General features: G+C 45.9%; 1 protein-coding gene across 1 annotated transcript in view; it reads right to left on the bottom strand.

Annotated features, from left to right (window-relative positions):
• Positions 1-15,696, bottom strand: part of LOC146854204 (solute carrier family 23 member 1-like) — a 186,597-nt gene extending 170,901 nt beyond the window's left edge. Inside the window, exon 1 of the mRNA XM_085650523.1 lies at positions 15,411-15,696. Within this exon, the coding sequence (XP_085506649.1) occupies positions 15,411-15,488 (78 nt within the window). The 5' untranslated portion in view covers positions 15,489-15,696. The remainder of the gene's footprint in view (positions 1-15,410) is intronic.
• Between the last annotated feature and the right edge of the window lie 8,139 nt (positions 15,697-23,835).

Below are 23,835 nucleotides of genomic sequence, written 5' to 3'. Positions count from 1 at the left end.
AGAATGTTGCAGTATATATATATATATATATATATATATATATATATATATATATATATATATTCACTGAAAAAACCATAGGTTTCACACATGTTATAGTTAGCTGGACATTTTACTGATAAAAAATCAATGAAATTTCCCCGTTATAGTTACTGTAGGCAACTATAACTCACGCGACCGCAATCCTCTGCTGATGCTAATACTGTATTTAGACACTTATTTGCCCATGTCTTCTTCCATTAAATTTTAGCTATACATATATTACAAATATTTTTTTTTCATAAAGACACATATGTCATCAGCAGAGGATTACGGTCGCGTGAGTTATAGTTGCCTACAGTAACTATAACGGGGAAATTTCATTGGTTTTTTATCAGTAAAATGTCCAGCTAACTATAACATGTGTGAAACCTATGGTTTTTTCAGTGAATTTGCAAGTTTTTTTAAATGCTAATTCCTAACTATAACGTGTGTGAAACCTATGTTTTTTTCAGTGAATTTGTAAGTTTTTTTAAATGCTAAGTTACTTTACGCCATTTGTGGCGTGCGCGCCCACTTAACGCAGTTCGTTCCGTGCACGCACGGTGCGCTTCGCGCACCGTGCGCGCACAGTGAGCACGCGGTGCGCTTCGCGCACCGCGTGCCCACGTTACGCTAGATGGGCCATGAACGCACGATGCGCTTCGCGCACCGTGCGCACATGGAGGACATATGATGAGCATCGTTGTGACAGGTAAAATATATGTTTTGTTTAGCTCTAATAAGCCATGCACAAAAGGTGCCCTTCGGGCACCTTGTGCACACGGGGTGGGGAAAATGTGGATATTTTGTTTTATTATTATTATTTCTTACCGTACGCGTACGGTAAGCGTAATCGGCGAAATTTTCGAAAAAATTAAAATTGCCTTTTTTCACTTGGGGGATCGTTGGGGACTCCCTCGACATGGCTAGGTGCTTGGGAGCTGTGTAAACAGCCCCTTTACATGTTTTTGCACTTGGTTTTTCAACCCCCTGTCAGAGTGCGAGAGAGAAAATGGCGGCCGCCGCTTCCTGGTTTCTACCGATTCGAATGTTTACTAAGATCTAAGGGCCATTCAGAATCGCGCTCGCGCACGCCACCGTACGCGTACGGTAAGCGCACCGTAAGCGCACCGTAAGCTGGCTCAGATATATATATTGATTTAAAGGCTATTTTCTCAGAATCTACTGAACAGATTTACACCAAACCTACAAAAGGCACTTCCTTGACCTGAGGACTACCTCTCTGCCAAATTTCAAGTAATTCTGTTCAGCCGTTCGGGCTGTAGCTGTGTCTAAAGGTCCTATGGAAAAATGCATGGGAAAAACGCGTTTTGGGACCCCCCTTTTATCTCAGCCCCCGCTTGACGAATCCCCCCGAGACTTTCAGGGTAGGAGCGGAGCGTAGCGCCCCACCTATTTTGAAAAATTCGCGAGGATTCGTCAACCGGCGCAAAAGTTATTCAAAATAGAATGTTGCGGATTTCCTATGGAAACGTGGTCCTAACTATAACTACCTACTGGCGACCGCCAGTAGGTAATATATATATATATATATATATTAAACGTAAACACACACCACTGAATCGCAGCATCTTTCTGTCTTGAGTCTTGGCAAATCTCTGGATGGATGTACTTATCAGGTAGCTTGGGGGCATAATGCAGGCCCCTCCGGCCCAAGATAAATGAACATCTCTGACATATGGAAGACTCTGGGCCCATCTTCACATCTGCTGGGGGACCCATCATTGTGCATTACGCCACTTAAGTAACTCTTTTTTATGCATATCTCTTCAGCCAATTCTAACTTTTTAGCTGACAGCACTTTCAATTCTGGGAACTGTAGTTCTCTAGTTGTACTCCCCACCCCTCCCCACCTCTTCTACTGTAAGTCTCGTGGCAAGAAAGCCAGGACAGAAAACCTGTATGAAACATGGCGTAGGACTATTTGTGTCTCTATGCCTGGGGCTGGTACAAGGCCCCTCTTAGTATCCATTCATGGGTCTCGTGCATCCGGCCACGGTACTAACCGTAAGTAAATAACTGAGGAGACACATTAACAAGACTCGTGCCTTGTACATCTGCTCCCAAAATAGTCAGGTGCTGCAGTTCAATAGGACTCTCATTCTGCAACTAATATTTGTCTCACATACATCTGAGAGTGCATTAAGAGATTCAAGACTTCGCGCAGCGTCGAAATAAACAAAAAAGCGCCCGCTTGCCGCCTAAACACATGCTCGTTTTGCATGCTTCTTTACGTGTACATTCTTGTGTCTGAGGTAACGTCATCGCCTCTGCACAGGGCTCTCGAATGGCCCCATTCAGCCTTTTCACACAACCGCACTTTTTACGCAAGGTCACCTGTTTTTTAACCTATTTAAAACCCCTGTGCGCCAAGTGCTGTTGGCTAAAAAGCTAGTCTGGTAGCACGTGTCACTCATGGAAGGGCGCCACTCGCCAGCCAATGAGCAGCGCTGAAGCACCGGAGCGCGCCCGAGAGCGGTGGTCGCAGCACTGTGCACAGGCGTGGAACTGCCTTCATTTACACTTTCAGATGAGGGACGCCATCTATTATGACGCTTATTCATCGCCACACCCTGAGCACAGGCGTTAATTAAACGAACGAATGGCGTCATGTGGTCATTAACATACCATTCACACCAAAGTGTCTGTCTGGCAGCTCAAGCTGTCTCATATTATTATGCTGTCATTGTACAAATTAAAGTCGTAGGTGTTTACAACACTTATTTGATAATAAAAACATGTTTCCTTAGTGAATATGTTTTGCGGTCCTTGCAATTAAATTACTATCTGCTTAACTAAAAAAATAGGGAAAATGAAAAACAAGCTATGGCAAGGCCAATAAGTCTGGCTTTAAAGGAATTTTGCATAGTAATGTGAAGCATTACAAGTATAATAATCCACATTTGTAAAGCGCAAACAATCAGCCGTAAGGGTCTCTAGGCGCTGGGGGCTGTCAGGAAGATTAAGCAAGCTATTGCCCAGTCACATGGTGCTGGGCTAATCTGATGCGGCGCCGGGAATCGAACCATGTCCCCCAGATTCCGGTGTCAGTCGCCCTGGCCGCAGGGCCACACCTCTTCCTAAGTAAATAGCAGGGGAATGGATATGTATTTGTGTGGAAGCAAAGTGCCAGAGTGGGCCACAGGGAGCTTCGGGAACCCCGCACCGTGGGAGCTATTGTTACGCCACTGACAAAAGCCCACAGAAAACCTCGACAAGGAAATCACCAACGTCAAAGGATGTATTAAGAACAGCGTGGACTCACTTGCACCTGTCAAACACCACAAGCAAAGAAGATCCAACAAGCAGGCCTGCTGGTACACAGAGCACCTGTGAGACACCTAACGGCACTGTAAACAGCTAGAAAGGAAATGGAGAGCCAGCCACAAAACGATTGATAGAACCACCTACAAGGACTCACTGTCATAAATTGTAAATGTACTGGTTGTTTTAAGAAATTATGTTATGCAAAACGCTTCCTAAGACTCATCTGTTGTTTTAGTTAAGATAATTTCCTTAATGAAAGTTTTCAGCAAAAACGAATTTTTAAATACCAGTTCAGGGATTGCCTCCGGAGAAGTAGTCAAAACGGAATTAAAAAGAATCGCAGCATTGCACTGCTGCACAGGTTCAAGAGCCATATTGAAGTTCTTTTTGGAATAGTGGTCTAGTTTTTGGTAATACAGTGATGCTGTAAAAAGGATGCACTTCCATACTAGTTAACAAATAATTTTTCATTTAATAAGATAATACATCCAGTACATCAGACCCCAGCCATCAGCGGCCAGGGCTACATTGCTTCTAAGCTCCAACCTTCCACTCACTTAAAAACATACTATTCCTACCTGGAGTATTGCCTACAATCTAATTCTAAGCACATAGCAAATAACAACTAGTACAGCATACCACATACATCCCCCATTTTAATACAACAAACATGTTTCCCACATCGCTTAACTACAGCTCGAAAGTTAAGCCACACTAGTATCATCAATTATATACAGATTTACACATATTGAAAGAGAACATGTGATCACACAAAGTCCTTAAATCTGGCAGGTCTGCAGCTTGCACACAACTCTTCCTTTTCATATTCTGCATTTCATTACCAACCCCAGAACCGCCAGCAGAGGTCTTTTGATCTTCTTGCCTGTTCCTGGTAACAGGAACATGATGTTCAGGCGCAAGATGTTCAGGCTCCCTATCCACCTGAGAATTCACTTGATGAGCATGCTTCCACAAGTCAACCCCACATAAATTCCAAACTCAGTCTAAATCGCATTTTTGAAAAGTTTAATAATTCTCAAGTGTTGAGAACACTATCCTCATCTTTGGAGTCTTTTTATCTTCACTCAATCCCCAACACTGGCCTTGGTGTTCTTCACAGCCATTAGCCTATCAAAATATGTTTTCCTTTTCCTTATGATCTCCCCTTCCTTATCAAATCTACACTCTTCACTCTCAGAAGCCCTTTCCTTGTCACTCAATCTCACTTTATTCATTCATGCAGGACCAACCATGTCATTGGGAGGCCTCTTGCTAAACAAAAGAAAAGGTGTGATACCTGTTGATGAATGAGGATTTGATCTATACATACAAAACTTCCTCTTAAATTTCTCCATCCGATCCAAGCCATTCTACACTGCAGGCGGAATACACGCCTTGACCACTGTATTCAAGCGCCCAATCATTCCACTGGCCGCTGGATAATACAAAGATGTTGTTATATGTTTGATATAACATTCAACCAAAAACGTCTCAATCATCTTAGAGATTAGTTGCATCCCATCCCATTACCCTTCAATAAATAGACAAGAAAACATTCAAGTCCAAATATTTCCTCCAGAAATAAAACCACATCATGAGTTTCCACTGCATTTACTACCTTTAACTCAGGCCAGCGAGAAAACATGTCTATACAAGTGGTATTGATAAGTTCATCATCACTTGCATTGACATGTTTTCTCGCTGGCCCAAATTAAAGGCAGTAAATACAGTGGAAACTTGTGATGTGATTTTACTGAAAGCAACTTCAATCCAAGGACCAGGCATGCTTTCCCTAATCACCATAGGTTGAGTTTGCACTTTAAAATGTTGTCGCTATTGCTACATTCAATGCAATCCCACACTTTCAACTCTATCAAAATGTCCATGCCTGGCCACTAGTAACTCATCCTTACTCTCTCCTTAGCTTTGGATATCCGTGAAAGACTCTCATAAGCATTATCCGCCAATCTCATCCTCAATTTAACAATTGGAACCAATCTTTCACCTCTCATTATTAAGCCATTCTCTAATGAGGGTTCATCCTTCACCTGCCAAAATCCTTTCACATCCTCATTCATCTTATCCTCATCAGACCACCCCTCCTTCAGTCTACGCACTGCCTCCTGAAGCTGCACATCACTTTCCTGTCCCTTCCACCATTCATCCTCCTGTACTATGCCACTTGACACTGCACAAACCATAGCACCCTCGTCACCAAATTCATCTCCCAGGGCTTCATTTTCCTACTCACCTGTACCCCATACACACAACCTAGAACTACAATCCGCAATGATATTCATCACACCGGGTTCATAAGAAATCAAAAAAAGCAAACCCCTGCAAAGCTACCACCCATTTACGAATCCTGCTGAAGATGGTGTCAATTGCTTTTTTGCAAAAAACTTCATCTAGAGGCTTATGATCTGTTTTCAGCTCAAAGGAGCTACGCCAGAAAATATCCTCATTCTCCTTACAGTCCAAAAAACAGATAAAGCTTCTTTCTCTTTAGCAAAATTAATTCAGCTCCACGCAATGCCCTTGAAATAAACAGTATTGTGTTCACTTTCCCATCTGACACTTGTTCCAAGACTGCACCCAGCCCTTTCATGCTTGCGTCCATTCTCAATATCGTCCTAGCACCTGATTCAAACCTACACAAGTTTGAAGCATTGCACAAGTTAATTTTCACTTCTTTGAATTCCTTCTCACATGTTTTCGACCAATCAAATTCCACACTTTTCCTCAACAACTCTCGCATATTGCTGCAACCTTCATTAAGAAGGGGAGAGGAGTTGGCCTAACAGCTAGGGCGATTGACCTCGAATCTGTGGAATTGGATTCGAGTCTCAGCAATGATGCTGAACATCCTGTGATTCTGGGCAAATCACTTAATCTCCCATGCCTAACAAAATGAATGTGTCTTCATGCAACTGGTGCTATGCAAAGCACACTGATACCCGATTCGGGTCAAGTTCACACTATATAAAACTCTGTAAAAAAAAAAAAAAAGTAAGCCCAGGAATAAATTTGCTATCGAATTCCGCAGTTCCTAGGAACTTCACCAGGTCTTCTTTTGACATGGGACTCATGTTTTCGACAAATCAAATTCCACACTTTTCCTCAACAACTCTCGCATATTGCTGCAACCTTCAGTAAGAAGGGGAGAGGAGTTGGCCTAACAGCTAGGGCGATCGACCTCGAATCTGTGGAATTGGATTCGAGTCTCAGCAATGATGCTGAACATCCTGTGATTCTGGGCAAATCACTTAATCTCCCATGCCTAACAAAATGAATGTGTCCTCATGCAACTGGTGCTATGCAAAGCACACTGATACCCGATTCGGGTCAAGTTCACACTATATAAAACTCTGTAAAAAAAAAAAAAGTAAGCCCAGGAATAAATTTGCTATCGAATTCCGCAGTTCCTAGGAACTTCACCAGGTCTTCTTTTGACATGGGACTCAGCATCGTCACAATTGTATTCATCGGATCCTTCCTCGGGCAAATTCCATTCCCCGTAACCTGATGTCCAAGATACTCAATCTCAGTCTCTCCAAACCTGCATTTTTCATCCTTCAGGGTGAGCCCACTTTCACCAAGCTGTTTTCAGTATCTCACACACTCTAAAATCATGCTCCTCCTGAGTCTTTCTATACACCAACACATCATCTTTATACCAGTAGCGGCCAGCATTGGCTCGCAGGGTGGCAGGGCGGGTGCGGGGTTGGGTTGGGAGAGTCGCGCCTGGGAAGGGGGGGTCATAATTATACCCCAAACAAATTTAAAAGTACCTTTCCGGGTCCCACGTCTACTCTCCTCCTGCTATCCTGTCTTCGACAGGAACAGGAAGCAGGCAGCCAGGCTCCCTCCCCTAAGCCAATCACAACGCTGTAATGCAGTGTTGTGATTGGTTAGGACAGCACCCAGCCAGGGGCTAGTGGAGTGGGCATGTTCTCCATGCAGGCTGCAACGCAGCGTGCATGGAGAAGGGCAGAGTGGGCATGACTGGTTTTATCAAACAGTTTTTGCGCATTCAGGAGTGGACAAACCACTCCTCTCCTGCCCTACTCAGAGAGCAGAGCAGCCGCACCCACCCACCCTCCCGCAAAGCAAACATAAAATGGTAATAATTTAAAGTTCTTGCCATGTTATGGTTTGGCCTCTCGCACTGCGAGAAAGCAGTGGGGCGACGCTCCTCCACCATAGCGGAGGAGCCGTCCCTGCATTATACACTTTCACCCCCACAACACCTTTAAGTACACGCTCCATGGCCCTCTGAAATACAGCAGAGGCAGAAATTAATAGGGACTGCCCCTGCTACATGGATCCTTTCACCTCCATATGTTTTACTTCAGTGCACTACTTTGTCTTTCGCTCTCTCCTTGCCGCTGCTCCCAATTCACAAAATCTCCCATACCGTTCCCACAACAACACCTCCCACAGCTTATTTTTATTCTGAACAGCTGCTCTTCGTTCTCTCTCTGGGCTGCAGCAGCCTCCTCCTCTCTACTGCTTGACGGAGTATTTTCTTCGGTAGTTTTAGTGTTTTTTCATTTGTTTAATTTACGCTTCATTTGCACTGCAGTGCCCTCATTTAATCTCCCTTTCCCGTCCACCTCCACCGTCTCCCACAACACTACTTGCCCACAACCAAGATTACTGCATAGATTTTTCTTGTTAATCACGCCTGTTACACAGAATGCCTCTCCTCAAAAAAACAACTAAATGGCAGTCACAGACGACAAATCTGTCCTTCACAGTGACATCTGTGTGTTTTGTGTGAAACCAGTCCAGACTGCAGCACACATACCCATATTTCCCACATAGCCATTGCACTGTTTTGAATTTAGATAACTACACATTATCTGAAATCTGCTTACAATGGAACACCTGGACTTCACAAATATTGCTTGCATCCACTACCACTGCTTTGCTGGCACTGCTATATTGGTAAAAAAAAAAAGGGTGGTGCAGTACCTTATGTGGCCAAACGATGTCCCAAGGGACACCTAGTGACAACTTGTGGTACTGCACCCTTTCCCTGCTTTAGCACATTGGAACAGTAAATGTTGCTGTACCCACAATAATGTGCTGCACAGATAAATACATATAAGTTCCCAAAGGCGAGACTGACTACATTGCAAATGCTTGTTTGTGGAAGCACTGAACTTCCTCACAATCATGTACTCCTGGCTGCCGACATGTGGGCAGAGCCAAAGCCCCTCTCTAGTGTTCCTCACCTATCTGTCTGGTGACAGCTGGGCTGTCAAGCCAGACCATACAAAGGAAATCAAAGATAGTTCCCCCTATCATTTAGGAACATAGGTTAGGGTAACAATTATGCACTGCAACTTTGAGAAAACATGTTGACGACATAAGTACTCTTCTATATCAGCACGCCTGGAGACCCCGGCTACGCGTTCAATTACACATTTTTATTTAGGTGAGCTAATCCCCAGAAGGGGCCCACCATCTCAAGGGCATATTGGACTGCCAGCTACTGAAATGAATTGTACTGTTGGTGGCAAAATGTGCTGCTGACGCCTTTGGTTTGGTATCCCTGCTGAGGATGGAAGAGCAGGGGCTTCTGGGATACTGAATACTAAACGAGGGGACTGAGCCAGTGCCATTCGTTTAGTGTCCCAGCTGCCCTTGTTCTCCTGATAACGAACGCTGTTAGCTCTCTGAGCAGACACTTATTTTCGGTACTGTGTACTGCTTCCTGGTGTCTGTCAAGTAGCGAAGATTGGATCAAGAAACAAAACTAGGATCAGAGGTTGCAGTCACTGTGTGCATTTGTATCACGGGAGTTGAGTTGCACATTCAGCAGGGATGTGCCATCAGCAGCAGCTGCCCTGAACACTCCCTGTCCACCACCAACCTCCAATTCCAGCACCAACCTACAGCAAAAATTCAACTATCGGATGTTGAGAAGAAGGTGATGTTGCATGGCCGTTTTAAATCATGCATGTATTGTACATGGTTTTGAAAGTGCCCGTACTTACTAGCAGAAAAATGTACAAATCCGCACCATGAAGTGGGCTGGTTCCAAAACAAGTTGGCCAGCCCAGCAAGCCAATTACTGAAGGGAGCTCACCCAAACAAGCCAATGGCTGAAGTGGGATGAATCAAAGCCCTTTCTCCATGTATGTGTGTTGTGTGGTGACATGAAGTCTAACAGACAGCTGATGCGGTCTGTAGTAAGACCTACATTTTTTTATATAAATTGGTTTGAAAGGTCATATTGTGTCATTTATCATAGGGGCATTCAATGGCAAATCTCATCACTCCCACTTCCTCGACCATCTTTGAAATGGCGCCACTGGTCTTATTCACCAATTGAAAATTACTGTTAATCCTTTAAGCAGGGCTTTAAGTGGGCCGGGTCTCACCGGTTCTGAGCACTGCAGTTTTTTAAAGGAAGCCTCGAAACGGGTCTCTATCGGGCTCTGTTTTGTGCCCTGGCACAGGCCGTCTGTGCTTTTTTTTAACTGCAGTGATAGCAGGCACATGGATGTGCGCTGCTCACACTGCTCACTTCTCACAAGTGGAGAAGTTACGGCATGACGTCATGCCAGGTGAGCGTTGTAGGGGAAGGGAAATCCTTTGAAGAGAGTCATTTTTTCTCTGGATTTTCCGTCTGTTTTTGAAACTCAGGACCAGCAACGTTGTCATGGTGTCACCGGGGCTTTAAGTGAAAGCTTTTTAGGTCTCGCTGAGTCGGCGCGCATGCACTACTCAGAGACCCTTTAGTGGGTGAGTTTTCAAAGTGCTGCTGGCTGGCGACAAGCTTGCGTTCACGCGAGCGTGCACGCGCGAACCGCCAGCCTTCAGCAGCACTTTGAAAACTGCGCATGCGCATACATTTACTATGCACCGGCGCTTTCATCATTATTACTTTTGCATTACCATTTATGTGCACGGCCGGCCGCCCGCCCACCCGCCGTGCTTTGTTTAAGCAGTAAGATGTCCCAACACGTTTTAAAACATGGTAGATGATGCAATGTTTTTCAGCATAAATATGGCACTAGACATTATTTATTCACCTTTATATCGCTTTGGGGCTAGTCTTTTTCGAGGAAATGTCAGTCCGAAAATCTCAAATCACCGAGAGTACCAGTCTCCTCAACCTCATGGGTTAAATCTCTTTCATAACACGGAGCGGGGCACGCTCATGTAAAGGGAGATATCCTCAGACGATTGACCTGACTTACAAGTCTTAGTAACTGACGCGGACCAATTAAGCGCCACATATGAGACCACAGCCACGCCCAAACAACGCATTTGGGACGGCTGCAGTCCGTTGTGAATATTAAGCTCCATTCAGCCCACGTGGGGCTGGAGGTTGCATCTTTGTCCAGGCTCTGACTCGCCGACCTTAACGCTAAAACGATCGGACACCGGAAACAACACTCACCTTTGAGACCTTGTAAGTGTTTAGCCATGCAACAGTTGATGTTGTTTCACCAAGGATATTGTGCTGGATAACTAAACACTAATAAGGTCCCAAAGGCGAGACCTATTGGCTATGCCAATGCTTGTTTAAATATTATATACAAGCCATAGTTGCCGCCTATTTATCTTGCAACTAAACCATTAACAAAGCCAATAGTCCACACTTGTTGTAGATATGATATTACTTGTATCATATATCGGGATGCAATGACAGAAACAGCAAAATACGAGTCAGGCGGCACACTATGCTAAGCACAGATTTTTAGCTTACGTGTTTTTAAGCCACGCCCTTAATTACATTGGCCACGCTCCTTTGAGAGACCCCCAAGCCCCCTATTGTTTTCATCCCACTTAAAGCCCTGCTGGTAAGTTTCCTAGACACGTGCATGAGTAACTGCAGCAGGGTCCAGGTTTCTCTGTGCATTCTGAGACTTCTTGTCATGTTTATCCCATTATCAAACCAGGACTATGACGTACAAAAATGCAAAGAAAAAACTGTAATGGAGCACCAAGTCATTTTCAAACCTAAGAATTTGGCATCTATCTGCCTCACACTGTCCGGAGACGCGTACAGTGCTGCCACGCAACTTGCCCCTGCCCTGACGAAGGGCTGTAATAGCCCGTAATGCATCGGGAGATATTTGTTTTAAAGGAAATGATTGACGCTGTTATAAGTTCATTGTGAATGTTTTGATATGAGGACGCCAATATCAAACAACAAATAAATGCAGCATACAACTGCTGCCGGATTGAGGAACAGAGATTGTGTACTCGGTTTCATTTAACTTTAAACCCAAATTGGGGGTTCTGCGCTGTGCTCAGGGGGACGTCCCCTAATTAGGAGACGCTACTTACCATCTATGCCTTATTCCCCAGAGACAAACTTCTTTCGAAAGTCCAAGTGTTCAGGGATGTTCCAATGGAAGGAATTCCTGCTTTACAAAAACCCTCCAACCCCAAAAATGAGAACATAGCACACAAGTACCCCCAGTTGTAAAAACATTTCCCAAAACCAACCGATTTCTCATTGTGTACCATATTCCATAAAAACACGTTCCCCAAAAATCTCCCTGTGAGAGCATCGGTTCCCTGTCAGGCAAGCTATGCAGCAAAGACAGCGGAATGAGCTACAGAATGCGGAATTTATGCACAGGTGAGGAGACCTTGTGCATAAAAACATCGAAATGTATGTGGGGCTGTAAATGGTATAGCTATAAACTGGTGTCATATTACATTACCCTAGTCAAAGGATAGGAAGCATGCATTTCCACGTTTATTATCATCAGTATTTTCCTGTACACACACAATGCCCTTTGCTAACTTATCTTGTGAAATGTACTTGGCTTTCTTTCCCACCCTCCTGTACTACATTAGCTGCACATATTTGGGGGCAAATTGGACACAAGCTGTTGAAATTACTTCCTGAATGTTTGTGAGTAACCTCAAAGTTACTACTTCGGGGCTGTTCCAATAATTTACTTTTCAAGCCCTCGGCCCCTTCTCTCACACTTCCCACACATATGCAGAAATCATGTGTGTGCAATGTGCGCCTGCGGTACACCACGTTAAGCTATTTTACTCCATCTGTTTACAACTAGCAGTTCTCAAAAGAGACCTGCATCCTACAATTCATTGGGCCACATGAGGGAAACAGAATACTTTTGTCTCCTTTAAAGACTTTACAGGCGTAAACCTACGTTCACGGCCAAAAATACCTTTGTGAATGCGGCCTGCCAGCCAGACGAATTCACTCCCTACATATTTGAGGGCTGGGTTAATTCACAATTGTCACTCTGGTCCTAGATAGTTTGCACAGTCAGTATCTCCACAGCTACCCTTACTACAATGAGTCCAGTTTTTGCAGCGGGCATGTTGTCTGAGTGTAGGGCATCAGATTCCTCCAAGGGAGTGGGTGCACCGGCCTGATACTGTGCTTTCCTTTTACCACACATTGTAATCTGTAATGCCAGTCAATCTGAAGTAAACCAAGACTACAAGTCCCAGAAGTGAGAACAGCGTCCCCCTATGCTCAGTTCAGAAAAAAGCTTAAAACCTGGCTATTCTCCCAAGCATATCAGTAAGGTGACTGCCCGTCATCACTGCGTCCTGTCCGCCCTCAGCGCCATGAAACCGCTTGGTGTACGTACCGCTTAAGAAGTCTGTTTAACATAACATAACAGCACAGCGTAAAGAGTTGTATAGACGCTGTTGGTTTTGAAGATATTTGTTGTTAAAATGCATTGCCACGGCATGCAGTATAAGCGATCAATTTACCAGCTGCTCCTGCCATTAACAGCTCTTCGTGGAATCCACATGCACAGCGTTCCACATTACACCAGTTTGCGTTTTGTAATAAATACAGTGTGTCTAACAGACAAATTTAGCCAACTAGCAACACGACGCCCAGGAAAGAAAACGTTGTCGTCGCCGCTGTCAACCACAGTCAGGTCAAAATAGTGAATATGTATCAAGTTTTACTCTCTCTTGCTTAATTTTTTCAAATACAATTACTACCCATAGTTTGTAAACTTTTCAGTATGTGGATTTCCAAGCTTAAAAAATTTGGATTTCCACTCTCCTTTTAAGATAAGGGGGAAAAAAGCTGAGCTACGTAGTTATGAAGTCGTGTGGAAGAGCATTTTGAAGTTAATTCATGAGAAAACTGCAAATCCATTTTCAGCAGTAATTAAGTGATCCGATGGTCATCTGAACCACGGCAGATTGTCCTTTAACGACGAAGGCCTCACCCATGAGCCTGGTGGCATGCTTCATCATCGGGCTCCTCCTCGCTCCCGACGGCGTGGGCTACAACTCTGCAGAACCGTTCTTGGGCATATTTCTATACTCTGTGGTACTCTATAGCCCCCCTTGTAATTGTACATCAATTTTCAGCTCAAACTAGAAGTCACAAATAAATTAATATTGCCAATTTGTAGGAGAGATCTGCACCGGAGCGTACATTTGTAAAGCAGGAAAATCTTCAAACTATGCATAGGCCTACATCAGGTACTAGTAGAAACTTTGCACGCCCCTTTTCCAATCTCCCACCTCTTACCCCTGTTTCTTTCACTGCATCACTGCTGCAGGTGCCTGGATACGGGGACTCTTCTCTAGTCTGAGATTTGTCTCTAACTCTCCACGGCCAACAACCAACCCCTGGTTTCCTCAAACAATCTTCATCCACTGTTGATTTTTAGCTCATTTGGCAGTCCTGTTTGGCTCGTAAACCTGTTATCTCGTTGTGTTGAGAGTGGGTTTATGTGGACTCAAATTATATAGAGTTAATTGGCTGCTTTGACCCTTTCCTCCCAAAATCTCAAGGTGTCTGGTGACGGGTGCGCTTATGCCCACCTAATGGCCCCATGTCAAGAGGGTCAATATTGGGATCCAATCCCATGAATTACCGGTTCTACTCTCTTGAGTAGTCCCCTTGAAGTCATCCGAGCTCATAACCACTTTGCATTCTGGTACCTGTAGTTTATTTTGCCATAATAAAAGCTCGGCTAACTACCTTAGCTCTCGAGTTTCATGCTTCAATGGACAGGTAGCTCATCCAGCCCAGGTTTTTCCTTAGGATTCACAAGCTGTGTTCCTGAACTCATAATGGAGACACTGGACTGCATATTCCAAGGGGTAAGAAACCTGCCTGATGAGCTGTTCATACATGGAATATGGAAATTCAAGAGATCTGGCATGTATTTGCAAAGTAACATGCGATAAAGTGCCAAAGCTGTGGGGACAGATGTTTGACACTTTCAGCCAGACCTGCTTTGATAGCTTTACAGCCAACAGCACTTTAAATGCTTGGATTTTTGAGTCCCTCTTTAAAATGCAGAAAATGATACTACAAGTCCTAGAATGCAATGTGCTGTTGGCTAAAAGCCCAGGACTGGCTCACGGTGTCGTATGTGACATGTTAAGGAGCCTCTTTGATGCGGGGAACATCTCACTGCTGACATTAGACAACATGCGGGCTCTACTTGCATTCTGGAAGTGTCCCTAACCTTCAAATAACATTCTGCCATCCACTCTTTACAGTAATATTATAGTATCATAATCCCTGCCTTTCAATCTACTATTTACAATAATATTTTAATGCTTGCATTTCAGCTCTTTCCCAGTGCTTTCTGGTGAATGTAGTTGGTGAGCCCCTGGTCTTTTCAACACCCAAAAACACGAATACGAGCGTCCTCACCTTTATTCAGTGCACCATTTTCAGAAACACCCCTTTGTATGCTGGGATTTGTAGTTTTGCTGTTCCCACTATGTGGGTCTCCAAGTCTTAGGATGCAAAGCCATAGCTGCCAAGTTTCCTAGACCCCAGAGTGGCTAATTACGGCAGTCTCCGTCTTTTTCTTAGAATTCTGGGACGTGCAGTCTCATTTAACCCAGTATAAACCAGGGTCATAAATCCCATAATCTAAGAAAACATGGGGAATGGCCAATCCACTCACAGCATAGACCTAGGAGAGTTGGCTGATATGCAACGTGCTGCTGACAAAAAAAGGCAGTTCCGAGTTAAGATGCTATGAAATGATGTCACGTGACCAATTGATAACTCTGGAACATGGAAGTGGTCTCCCACCCCCTCTATGTACGGCTCCTTGAAGCCCTCACTTTAAGGCAGATGCCAACAGGACACTCACCGTAAACGTGGGGTTGTCCAGCCCGTTGTAGCTGTGGTCCTTGCTTGGCAGGGGTATGCCCTCCTCTGTGCCCATCATGGCAGAGTCGCAGGTGGCTAAGGTGAGGGCGCCTCAAAGGGGGTAACAGCGTGGGGTAGGGCCGCCTCAAAGGGGGTAACAGCGTGGGGTAGGGCCGCCTCAAAGGGGGTAGCAGCGTGGGGTGGGGCCGCCTCAAAGGGGGTACCAGCGTCTTCGCTCGGTGGCCGGCGCTGCCGTGTTCTGCCTCCTGCTGAAGGGACCTCTCTCTGGCGGTGGCGAGCGAGTGGCTACCCCTCTCATATACCCAAATCTAATCAGTTGCCTCATGTGAAACGCATTACTGGAGACTTCCTTTCAGTTCGTGGTTCATTGAAGAAGTTGTTGTCGCTTATTAAGCCTCTCTGAAGAGCTCCCCAGGGGAAAAAAATCATGGCAGCGTAAAGAAATACATGGAAATGGCTAACCCTTAGAGGCGGAGGCTGGCGCTGCCCCTTTAAATAGTGTACACTGCCCAGGGTTTAACTTTGGGTGAGTGAACACAATGGGGTTTTAACAGCGAGATACTTCGTAGTTGTCCCCCAGTCACAGGTATGCACTCGAAGGGGTCCATCCTGATTGTTCTGGGCATCGCAGGGGTAGGGGGACCACCCGCCCGGGACACACAGTCTAGGCAGTGCCTGCAAAAACTCAGGGCACAGGGTCAACATTCAGGACAGAAAGTCAGCTATGGGGACACACCTTAGTATTTCAAGCAGTGACATGGACGAAAGTAAACGGACGGCTGAATGAAATACAAGTCAAATCAGGCTTATGTTCTCATTGTACAAACATCCATATGTTACTGCACTTGTTTAAAGATCAGAAAAACCAGCAAACATGTTGGCCCTTAGTTGAAAATAGGGACCATTGTCCCACCAAACTCTGTCCCTTCACCATGAATGGCGGTACCAGGAGCAGTGCTCCGTTGATGAACGTGGACATGGGAGAGGCTATTATCATTCTGATTCTGCAGGGTAAACCAGTGGCACCCCAACAGTGTGTGAAACCATCATCCTGTCACTGTGCTCTCGTGCAAACATGCTAATCCAGCCAATGAGCTGTGGCCTGAGCCTGTCCATGGAAACGCTGAGGTTCAGAAACAGCTCTGTGGGAGAGAGCTGTGCACCCTTTGTGTTATGCTCAGCCGCGGCCCATGCAGGTAAGATGGGGGCGATTTCGACGGACAATGACGAGGGGAAATTAATTAATTAATTATTTTTACCTGCACAGGCCGCGGCTAGGTATGCCCTCCGACTCGACAGAGGACTATTGTGAAATGTGCCGGGTTCATCACTTTCAGCAGGGGAGGCAGAGTACTGAGTTTGTGAATTAGTAGCCCTGATCAGACCTTTTTTCCTGTGTCTACCGACCACATTTGTGCAAATTTCCACATTATTTTGACCCCCTAGACCCTTGCGCTGACATTCCATGTACTCGTTGATGGCTTGTGTGTACACAGTGTATGTGCGGTTCATGGACGCCGTGACTGTGTGCATTGTGAGTATGAGTGCTGAGGCCAATAGATGCATTTTGGATGCCCCTGGCTTCGAGGGCACAAGATGGAGGGGGGCACAGCTTTTTCCCCACAGTAGAAGTGCATTGACTGTATTCCACCAGATGGAAGGTGGAGACCCAGACACTGAAGTGAGGGAGGATGAAGACAGGGCTACCCTTAGAAGTTCAATGAACTCCTTTAAGCTAGGGGCTGCTGAATATATTCTCCTGAGCAGTGCCGGTTGGTGGATGGTAGGGGAGCGAGACGAGTCAGCATATTCTGTTGTTAAAGGTGAGGAAGTTCCTAGTCAGGGCCTGTGTTTTGCCTGCCCTTGACTGCTATTGCAGGAAGGCTGACGACAACCAGGTGTGTAGTCTTCACATTTCATTGTGCCCATGTTTCATCAGTATCTGCTGTAAGAGCCATCACTTTGCACAAATATGTATCTTTCCAACAGACAAAAAAATATACTTTCAAAGGAACCACTCCAAACTGGTTCCAGGACCTTAGACAGTGGATCTACATCCCTTGCATGGAAAATGAGAATGAAACTCCAAATCAGCCCACATTTTTCCAGTTCCATGTTCTCTTTGATCAAGGAACGAGTGCTCCACTGAGCTAACCAAGGCTCTCCCCACTGCTGAAAGAGACCTTGCACCCCCTCCGAGTGAAGACGCGATTCATGATCTACCAGGCACTGACGGCTGAGTTTTTCCGCCGTGGCGTTCAGAGAACCTGGCAGGTGTTGAACCACCAGGGTCATGTCCTGATGTGCCAGCCATGTCCAGAGGCTAAGAGCCTCTTGACACAGAATCCACGACCCCAACCCGCCCCGTTTGTTGCAGTATCACATGGCAGTGGTGTTGTCGGTGAACACCTGCACCACTTTCCCTTTGAGAGAGAGAAGGAATGCTTTCGGTGCCAGGCGGATCGCCCGGATCTCCATCAGGTTGATATGGAGCCCAAACTCCCCTTGGGACTAGACGCCTCTCTTCTCCGCCTCTCCCAGATGGCCGCCCACACCCCAGGATTGACGCATCTGTCACCCCTGTTAGGTCTGGTTGGGGGAGGGAGAGGGAGAGGGATCTGCCTCTGACCCAAGCTTGGTTCGTTAGCCACTACTGCAAATGCTGTATAGTTCCCTCCGAGATCTGGATGTAGTCAGAAACATTTCACTGGAACTTCAGGTCCCACTGCAGAGCCCGAATATGCCATCTGGCATGATCCACCAGCAGTATGCAGGAATTCAAAAGGCCAAGCAGCCTCAGGGTTATTCTCACCGAAATCAGGGATAGAGGCTGAAACAAGGGTATCATAGCCTGAATATCCCAGAATCGCTACTTGGGAGGATAGGCCTGAAACTGCACGGTGTCCAGAACAGCTCAGATGATGGAGAGCATCTGAGAGGGAGTCAGGTGTGACTTCGGCATTATGATAGTAAACCCCAGCGAGTGCAGGAGGTCTGCTGTAGTCTGGAGATGGGAGACGACAGCCTGGGGCGAGCCCGACTTCAACAGCCAGTTGTCAAGATAGGGGAAGACTGGAACCCCTGGTCTGCATAGAAGAGCTACAACCACCACCATCACTTTCGTGAACATGCGAGGGGCACTGGTAAGGCCAAAGGGGAGCATGGTGAACTAAAAATGCTCATGGCCTACCATCAACTGAAGGTAGCATCTGTGGGCTGGCAAGATGGGAATATCCTAGAAAGTCCAGCGCCACCATCCAGTCTCCAGGGTCGAGGGCAGACAGGACCTGAGCCAACGTGAGGATTTTGAAAGTCTCTTTTCATAGGAAGCGTTTGAGGATCCGGAGGTCTAGAATAGGATGCGGGCCTTTGTTCTTCTTTGGCACCAGAAAGCAGCGGGAATAGCAACAACGAACTACTTCTGGAGCAGTGACCCTCTCGATAGCTCCCTTGGCCAGGAGAGCTGAGACTTCCTGGTGGAGAAGCGCAAAATGATCCTCCGACATGCGACCGAAAGACGCTGGCATGGAGGGAGAGGTAGTTTCAAAAGGGAGGGAGTAGCCCCTTCGAACTATTTGCAAAACCCGCCTGTCCGACGTGATGGATTGCCAGTGGGGGAGGTGATGGCGAATCCTGCCGCCCACTGCCCGTTGATGGCCCTGAAAGGTTGGACTAGGAGGGTTTGGAGGCTGTGGCAGAAAGGAGAAAGTGTGGACTGGCCCGCACGCTGGCTCCCGGACCCGCGAGGTTGCTGGATACCAGGCCCATGGCCATGCAGAGGCCAGGCAGCTTGCATGAACCGATGGCTAGGCAAGGCCAACGTGGCTGGGCGCCTTTCTGTAGCCACAAAAGGGGCATTAAGCAGACTGGAGTGGTCGGGAAGGTGCAGCGCGACCTAAAGATCTGGCCGTAGCCCAAGAATCTTTAAAGCGCTCCAGTGCTGAGTCTTCTTTGTCGCCAAACAGACAATGGCCATCAAATAGCATGTCCAGCAAAGTTGACTGGACATCCCCCGAAAAGCCAGATGTCCTCCACCAGGCGTAGCACGAAAACAAGTTATGCATGGCAGACAATCCCACATGATCTGCCGCTAGCAGGACAGCTTCACCCCCCTCGTCTCACGATACAGCGCTTCCGCTTACAGGTTACTGGCGCAACGCGCAAGGCCGCCGATGGAAGTCTGACAGTAAGACGTGGATCGAAACTGATCCGTTTTGCTTGCTGGACACTGAGGACATTGAGAATGGTCCTTCCACTCCATTTAGAAAAATACCGCTGTGGCCCGTTTTTTAAATTTTTTTCCTGCAGCTATTTCAGGACTTTTGTGACTCCCCCTCTGAAGTGTTCTGGATGACAAAATCAGGAAAAATTCATGATGAATATTCTCCAGTTTATTCCTCAATAAGGATCCCATCCAACAGCATCCAAGCATCAACAGTAACGCCTTAGTTTATCTTCAAAGCTCCACTAGAACACCATGAGCTCAGTGGATGATACAGTAAATGACTCATATAAATTCTAATATTCTAACAGTGACATATTACAATTCCATCAATGTCCATGTAATGAAAGAGATACAGAACATCACATAACTCCCTCCTTTACACTAACAAAACAAATAAACATAACCAATGTTTAAATTTATTACAAGAATCCTATACATAATCAGCAAGTTATGATGGGGCTTTACGCACCCTCAATGAATTACGACCGCTAACTCTCTCTTCATCTTTAGATGGACTGTTGCTTGGATTACCATTAAGTTTTCCCTTTACAACAACAACCCTATTTAAGTTCCATATCCGATGATCTTCTGTTTTGATGGCATTATTAAACACCTTAATAACTTTAATAGGTTTCATGAATTTTGAAACAGACTTACCCATCAAACCTGGAAGTTTTATCATGACAATGTCACCTACCATCACTTTTGTTGTTTTCACTCCTTTCTTCGAATCAAAATAATTTTTTCTTTTCTTAGCTTTCTCCTCATCTTTCATCCGCACTGTCTCATTATCACATTTGGCTTCTTTACCTTTACTCAATTCATATCTGTTAACCCATGCAGGTTCTACATCAGTATTAGGAAATCTACCTCTAAACAACACAAAAGGAGTTTTCCCAGTGGTAGAATGAGGCAACAATCTATACTCATTGTTAGAACCGGCGGTCTCTAGTTGGCAGAGGTATACACTTCTGACAAATAGGGACCCACCTCCTCTAGTCAGGGCAAGGGGATTACACACTCAGATAACCCCTGCTCACCCCCTTGGTAGCTTGGCAGAGCAGACAGGCCTATCTCAGAGGCAGTGTGTTAAGCATTTATGACCACATACAGTAATAAAGTGAATACACTACAAACGGACACAACACAGGAGTTATTATAAAAAATAAGTATTTTTATATAAGGCTTAGCACAAGACCAAATAACGATAAAAATATACCACAATCTTAATAAATACTCTTTGGAAGGAAAAATAATAGTTCAGGTAAAGTTTCTTCTTAGGAAATAGTTCTTTAGCAACAAAAGTAAGTATTCTTCTTAAAACACAGTTCTTGGCAACAATGTGACCCCCACAGGAGTCACACGACGTCGAGGTTACGATATTCCCAAGGTTCGGCGTCGACCGCGAGGAGTGCTACTGTAGTAATGTGTAAATGACACTATGATGTCATTAGTTCCAAAGAGAATGTTAAGACTGAAGGAATGTTCAAGGGGGATTCAATTGATGCAATTGATGCATGGAGATGAATGTGGAGGCTGATTTACAAGCTCCATTAAAGGATATTAATAACTTCATTTATTGTGTTTGGAAGATTCTTTTACAGCTACGTCGAATCTGGAGTCGCAACAGACCCCCACAAACACAGTACCTTTAGAATGAAGCAACACGATGATCCACGGCATCGAGAGGTCGGCGTCGATCGTGCCTCGGAGTCGGGGCAATCCGCAGCCGCGTCGAGAGGTGTCGGGTCGGAGCAGCGCTCACGGCGTCGAGAAGGACGCAGCGTCGATGCGATCAGCAGCGGCGTCGAGACGGGGTCACTTGGAGCTGGGTCACTACTCACTGGCGTCGCTACTGGCGTCGATCGGGCCCGGCGGCCGGCTTCGAAGGCTCGGAACACTAGAGCCGTACTCACGATGTCGAGCTGGATTCAGCGGCGTCCGTCGACGTCGAGATTGCAGATTTCCCCTGTGCACTGGAAACACAACATTCCAGCAACAAGCAATTCAGCAGAGGGTGCAGTCCTTTAGCCCTGTGACTTCAACAGGAGGCTGGCACTCTTCCAGCCCTTGGAGATTTTCTTGCAAGCTTGAGAGTACACACTAAGTTCCTCTCTCATTGTCCCTTGGCAAAAATAAAGAAGCAGCTTCAGGTTCCCCCCAGCAAACAGCACACTGGCAGAAGGGGGAGGCAAGTCCTTGGATCAGCAGACTTCTTGTCCTTGGTAGAGGTTTCCTTGTCAGAAGTGATCTAAGTTCTTTGGTTCAGGGGTCCTTCTTTTATACCCCTTTTCCGCTTTGTTCCCTTTGTCCAAGCAGGGAAATTCCCCCCATCCCAGGTTTGTTGGGGTGTTGCCAGGCCGAGGCACCTGGCCTATTCACTGAGCAGGGCAGGGTCATTAGCCGCCCAGCAAGAGGCGGAGCCAGTATTGTCACTGGCAGGGGCAGGGCCATCAGTCGTCCGGAAGGAGGTGGAGCCAGCATTGTGTCAGGCAGGGCAGGCTACCAGGGACTACTCTTCCCCCACTCTAAAGGTAAATGCCTCATTCACCCCACACTGACTCATTCAGACCTCTGGAGCCACCCAGCCCCTGACACACACACCAAACCAGCAGAGACCGGTGGATAGTTGGACAAGAAAATAGCCACTTTTTAAAAGGGCTATTTTCAAACACAGAATTTAAAAACCATCCATCCTAAAGGATGTGTTATTAAATTCTGAGTTCAGGGATACTAAACTCGAACCGCTACCATGCTCCCTGAGTCAGATAAGATTGTAATGGAGTTAATAAACAGTCTGCCCATTCTGGCCTATGGAAGGCAGGTAGCCCTTCAATAGTGAAAAACGAAAATGGTTGTAATTCACTATTAGGTCATGCCACACACATCAGGGCATGACCTACCTTTTACCAACAATGCACCCAGCCCTAGGGCCTACCATAGTGGTGTCTGAAATGTGGCAAAGTGAAGGTTTTAGGGACTGGCAAGTAGGTTTCCTTGCCAAGTCGACATGGCAGTCGGGGACTGCACACAGGCTCTGCGATGGCAGGCCTGGGACACATTTTGCAAGCTGCTTCTGTGGGTGGCACAACCGGTGCTGCAAGCCCACCAGCAGCAGTTAACTTACATGCCCTTGGCACACGCAGTGCACTAGACTAGGGTCTGAACAGTAAGTCAACCAAGCCAATCATGGTAACACCAATCAATGTATCAATTTAACATAGGGAGCACTTGCACTGTGGCACTGATCAGCAGTGGCACAGTGCCCAAAGCAATATTCCAGCAAAACATCGTAAACAGAGGAGGCCAACAGAAAAAAAATGGAGGAGAGACTCATGCCAATGATGCCAGGTCTAACACGTGTCCCCTCCAGCTGAAATGTGGGGAGAACTACCCTTCACCTAGGGAGTCCTCATCACTAAGGCGGAAAAATCTGGACAGACCATCAGCATTGGCGTGATCTGTACCAGGGCGGTGTTCCACCGTAAAGTCCATCCCCTGTAGGGAAATGGACCACCTCAACAGCTTTGGGTTTTCACCCCTCATCTGCATTAACCATCTGAGGGGCCTGTGGTCTATCTGAACCCGGAAGTGAGTCCCAAACAGGTAGGGTCTTACTGGCACATGCATCAACAATGCCATTTGCGATTCCTTATTAGCGAAAAATAAGGATTCGCTAATAAGGAATAGCAAAAGGCTATGCATGTAGAAATCGCGTAAAAAATTGCGATTTCTAAACATTCCTTAATTGCGACTTGCAAATTGCGACTTGCAATTAAGGAATACCTCCCCATTCATTCCTATGAGCCTAGAGGCCCATAGGAATGAATGGGAAGACCTTCTCAATTTGCGATTCTCGATTAGAGAATCGCAAATTGCTCATGCAATTTCAAGGGTGTCAGGGTGTTAAAAGGACACCCTGTTGCACCCCTGAAATCTGCATATGAGTACATCTTGCACACACACATGCCCCAAGGGCATGTGTGTGTTTAAAATGGAACTTTGAAAAATGCACTTTAGTGCATTTCTCAACGTTTTTGCAAATTACCATGAAGTTCAACTTCATGGTAATTTTCTCCCCCTATTAGCGAAATCGCAATTTTTTTAACTTTAGTGCATTGCATTTAAGGAATCTCAATTTGAGATTCCGTAAATGCAATCGCAATTTAAGTAATCGCAA

The sequence above is a fragment of the Triturus cristatus genome, chromosome 4_1 (genome assembly GCF_964204655.1).
Source record: "Triturus cristatus chromosome 4_1, aTriCri1.1, whole genome shotgun sequence".
Lineage (NCBI taxonomy): Eukaryota > Metazoa > Chordata > Amphibia > Caudata > Salamandridae > Triturus > Triturus cristatus.
Note: the sequence above shows the minus strand (reverse complement) of the source record. Positions and strands in the feature narration are given on the sequence as shown.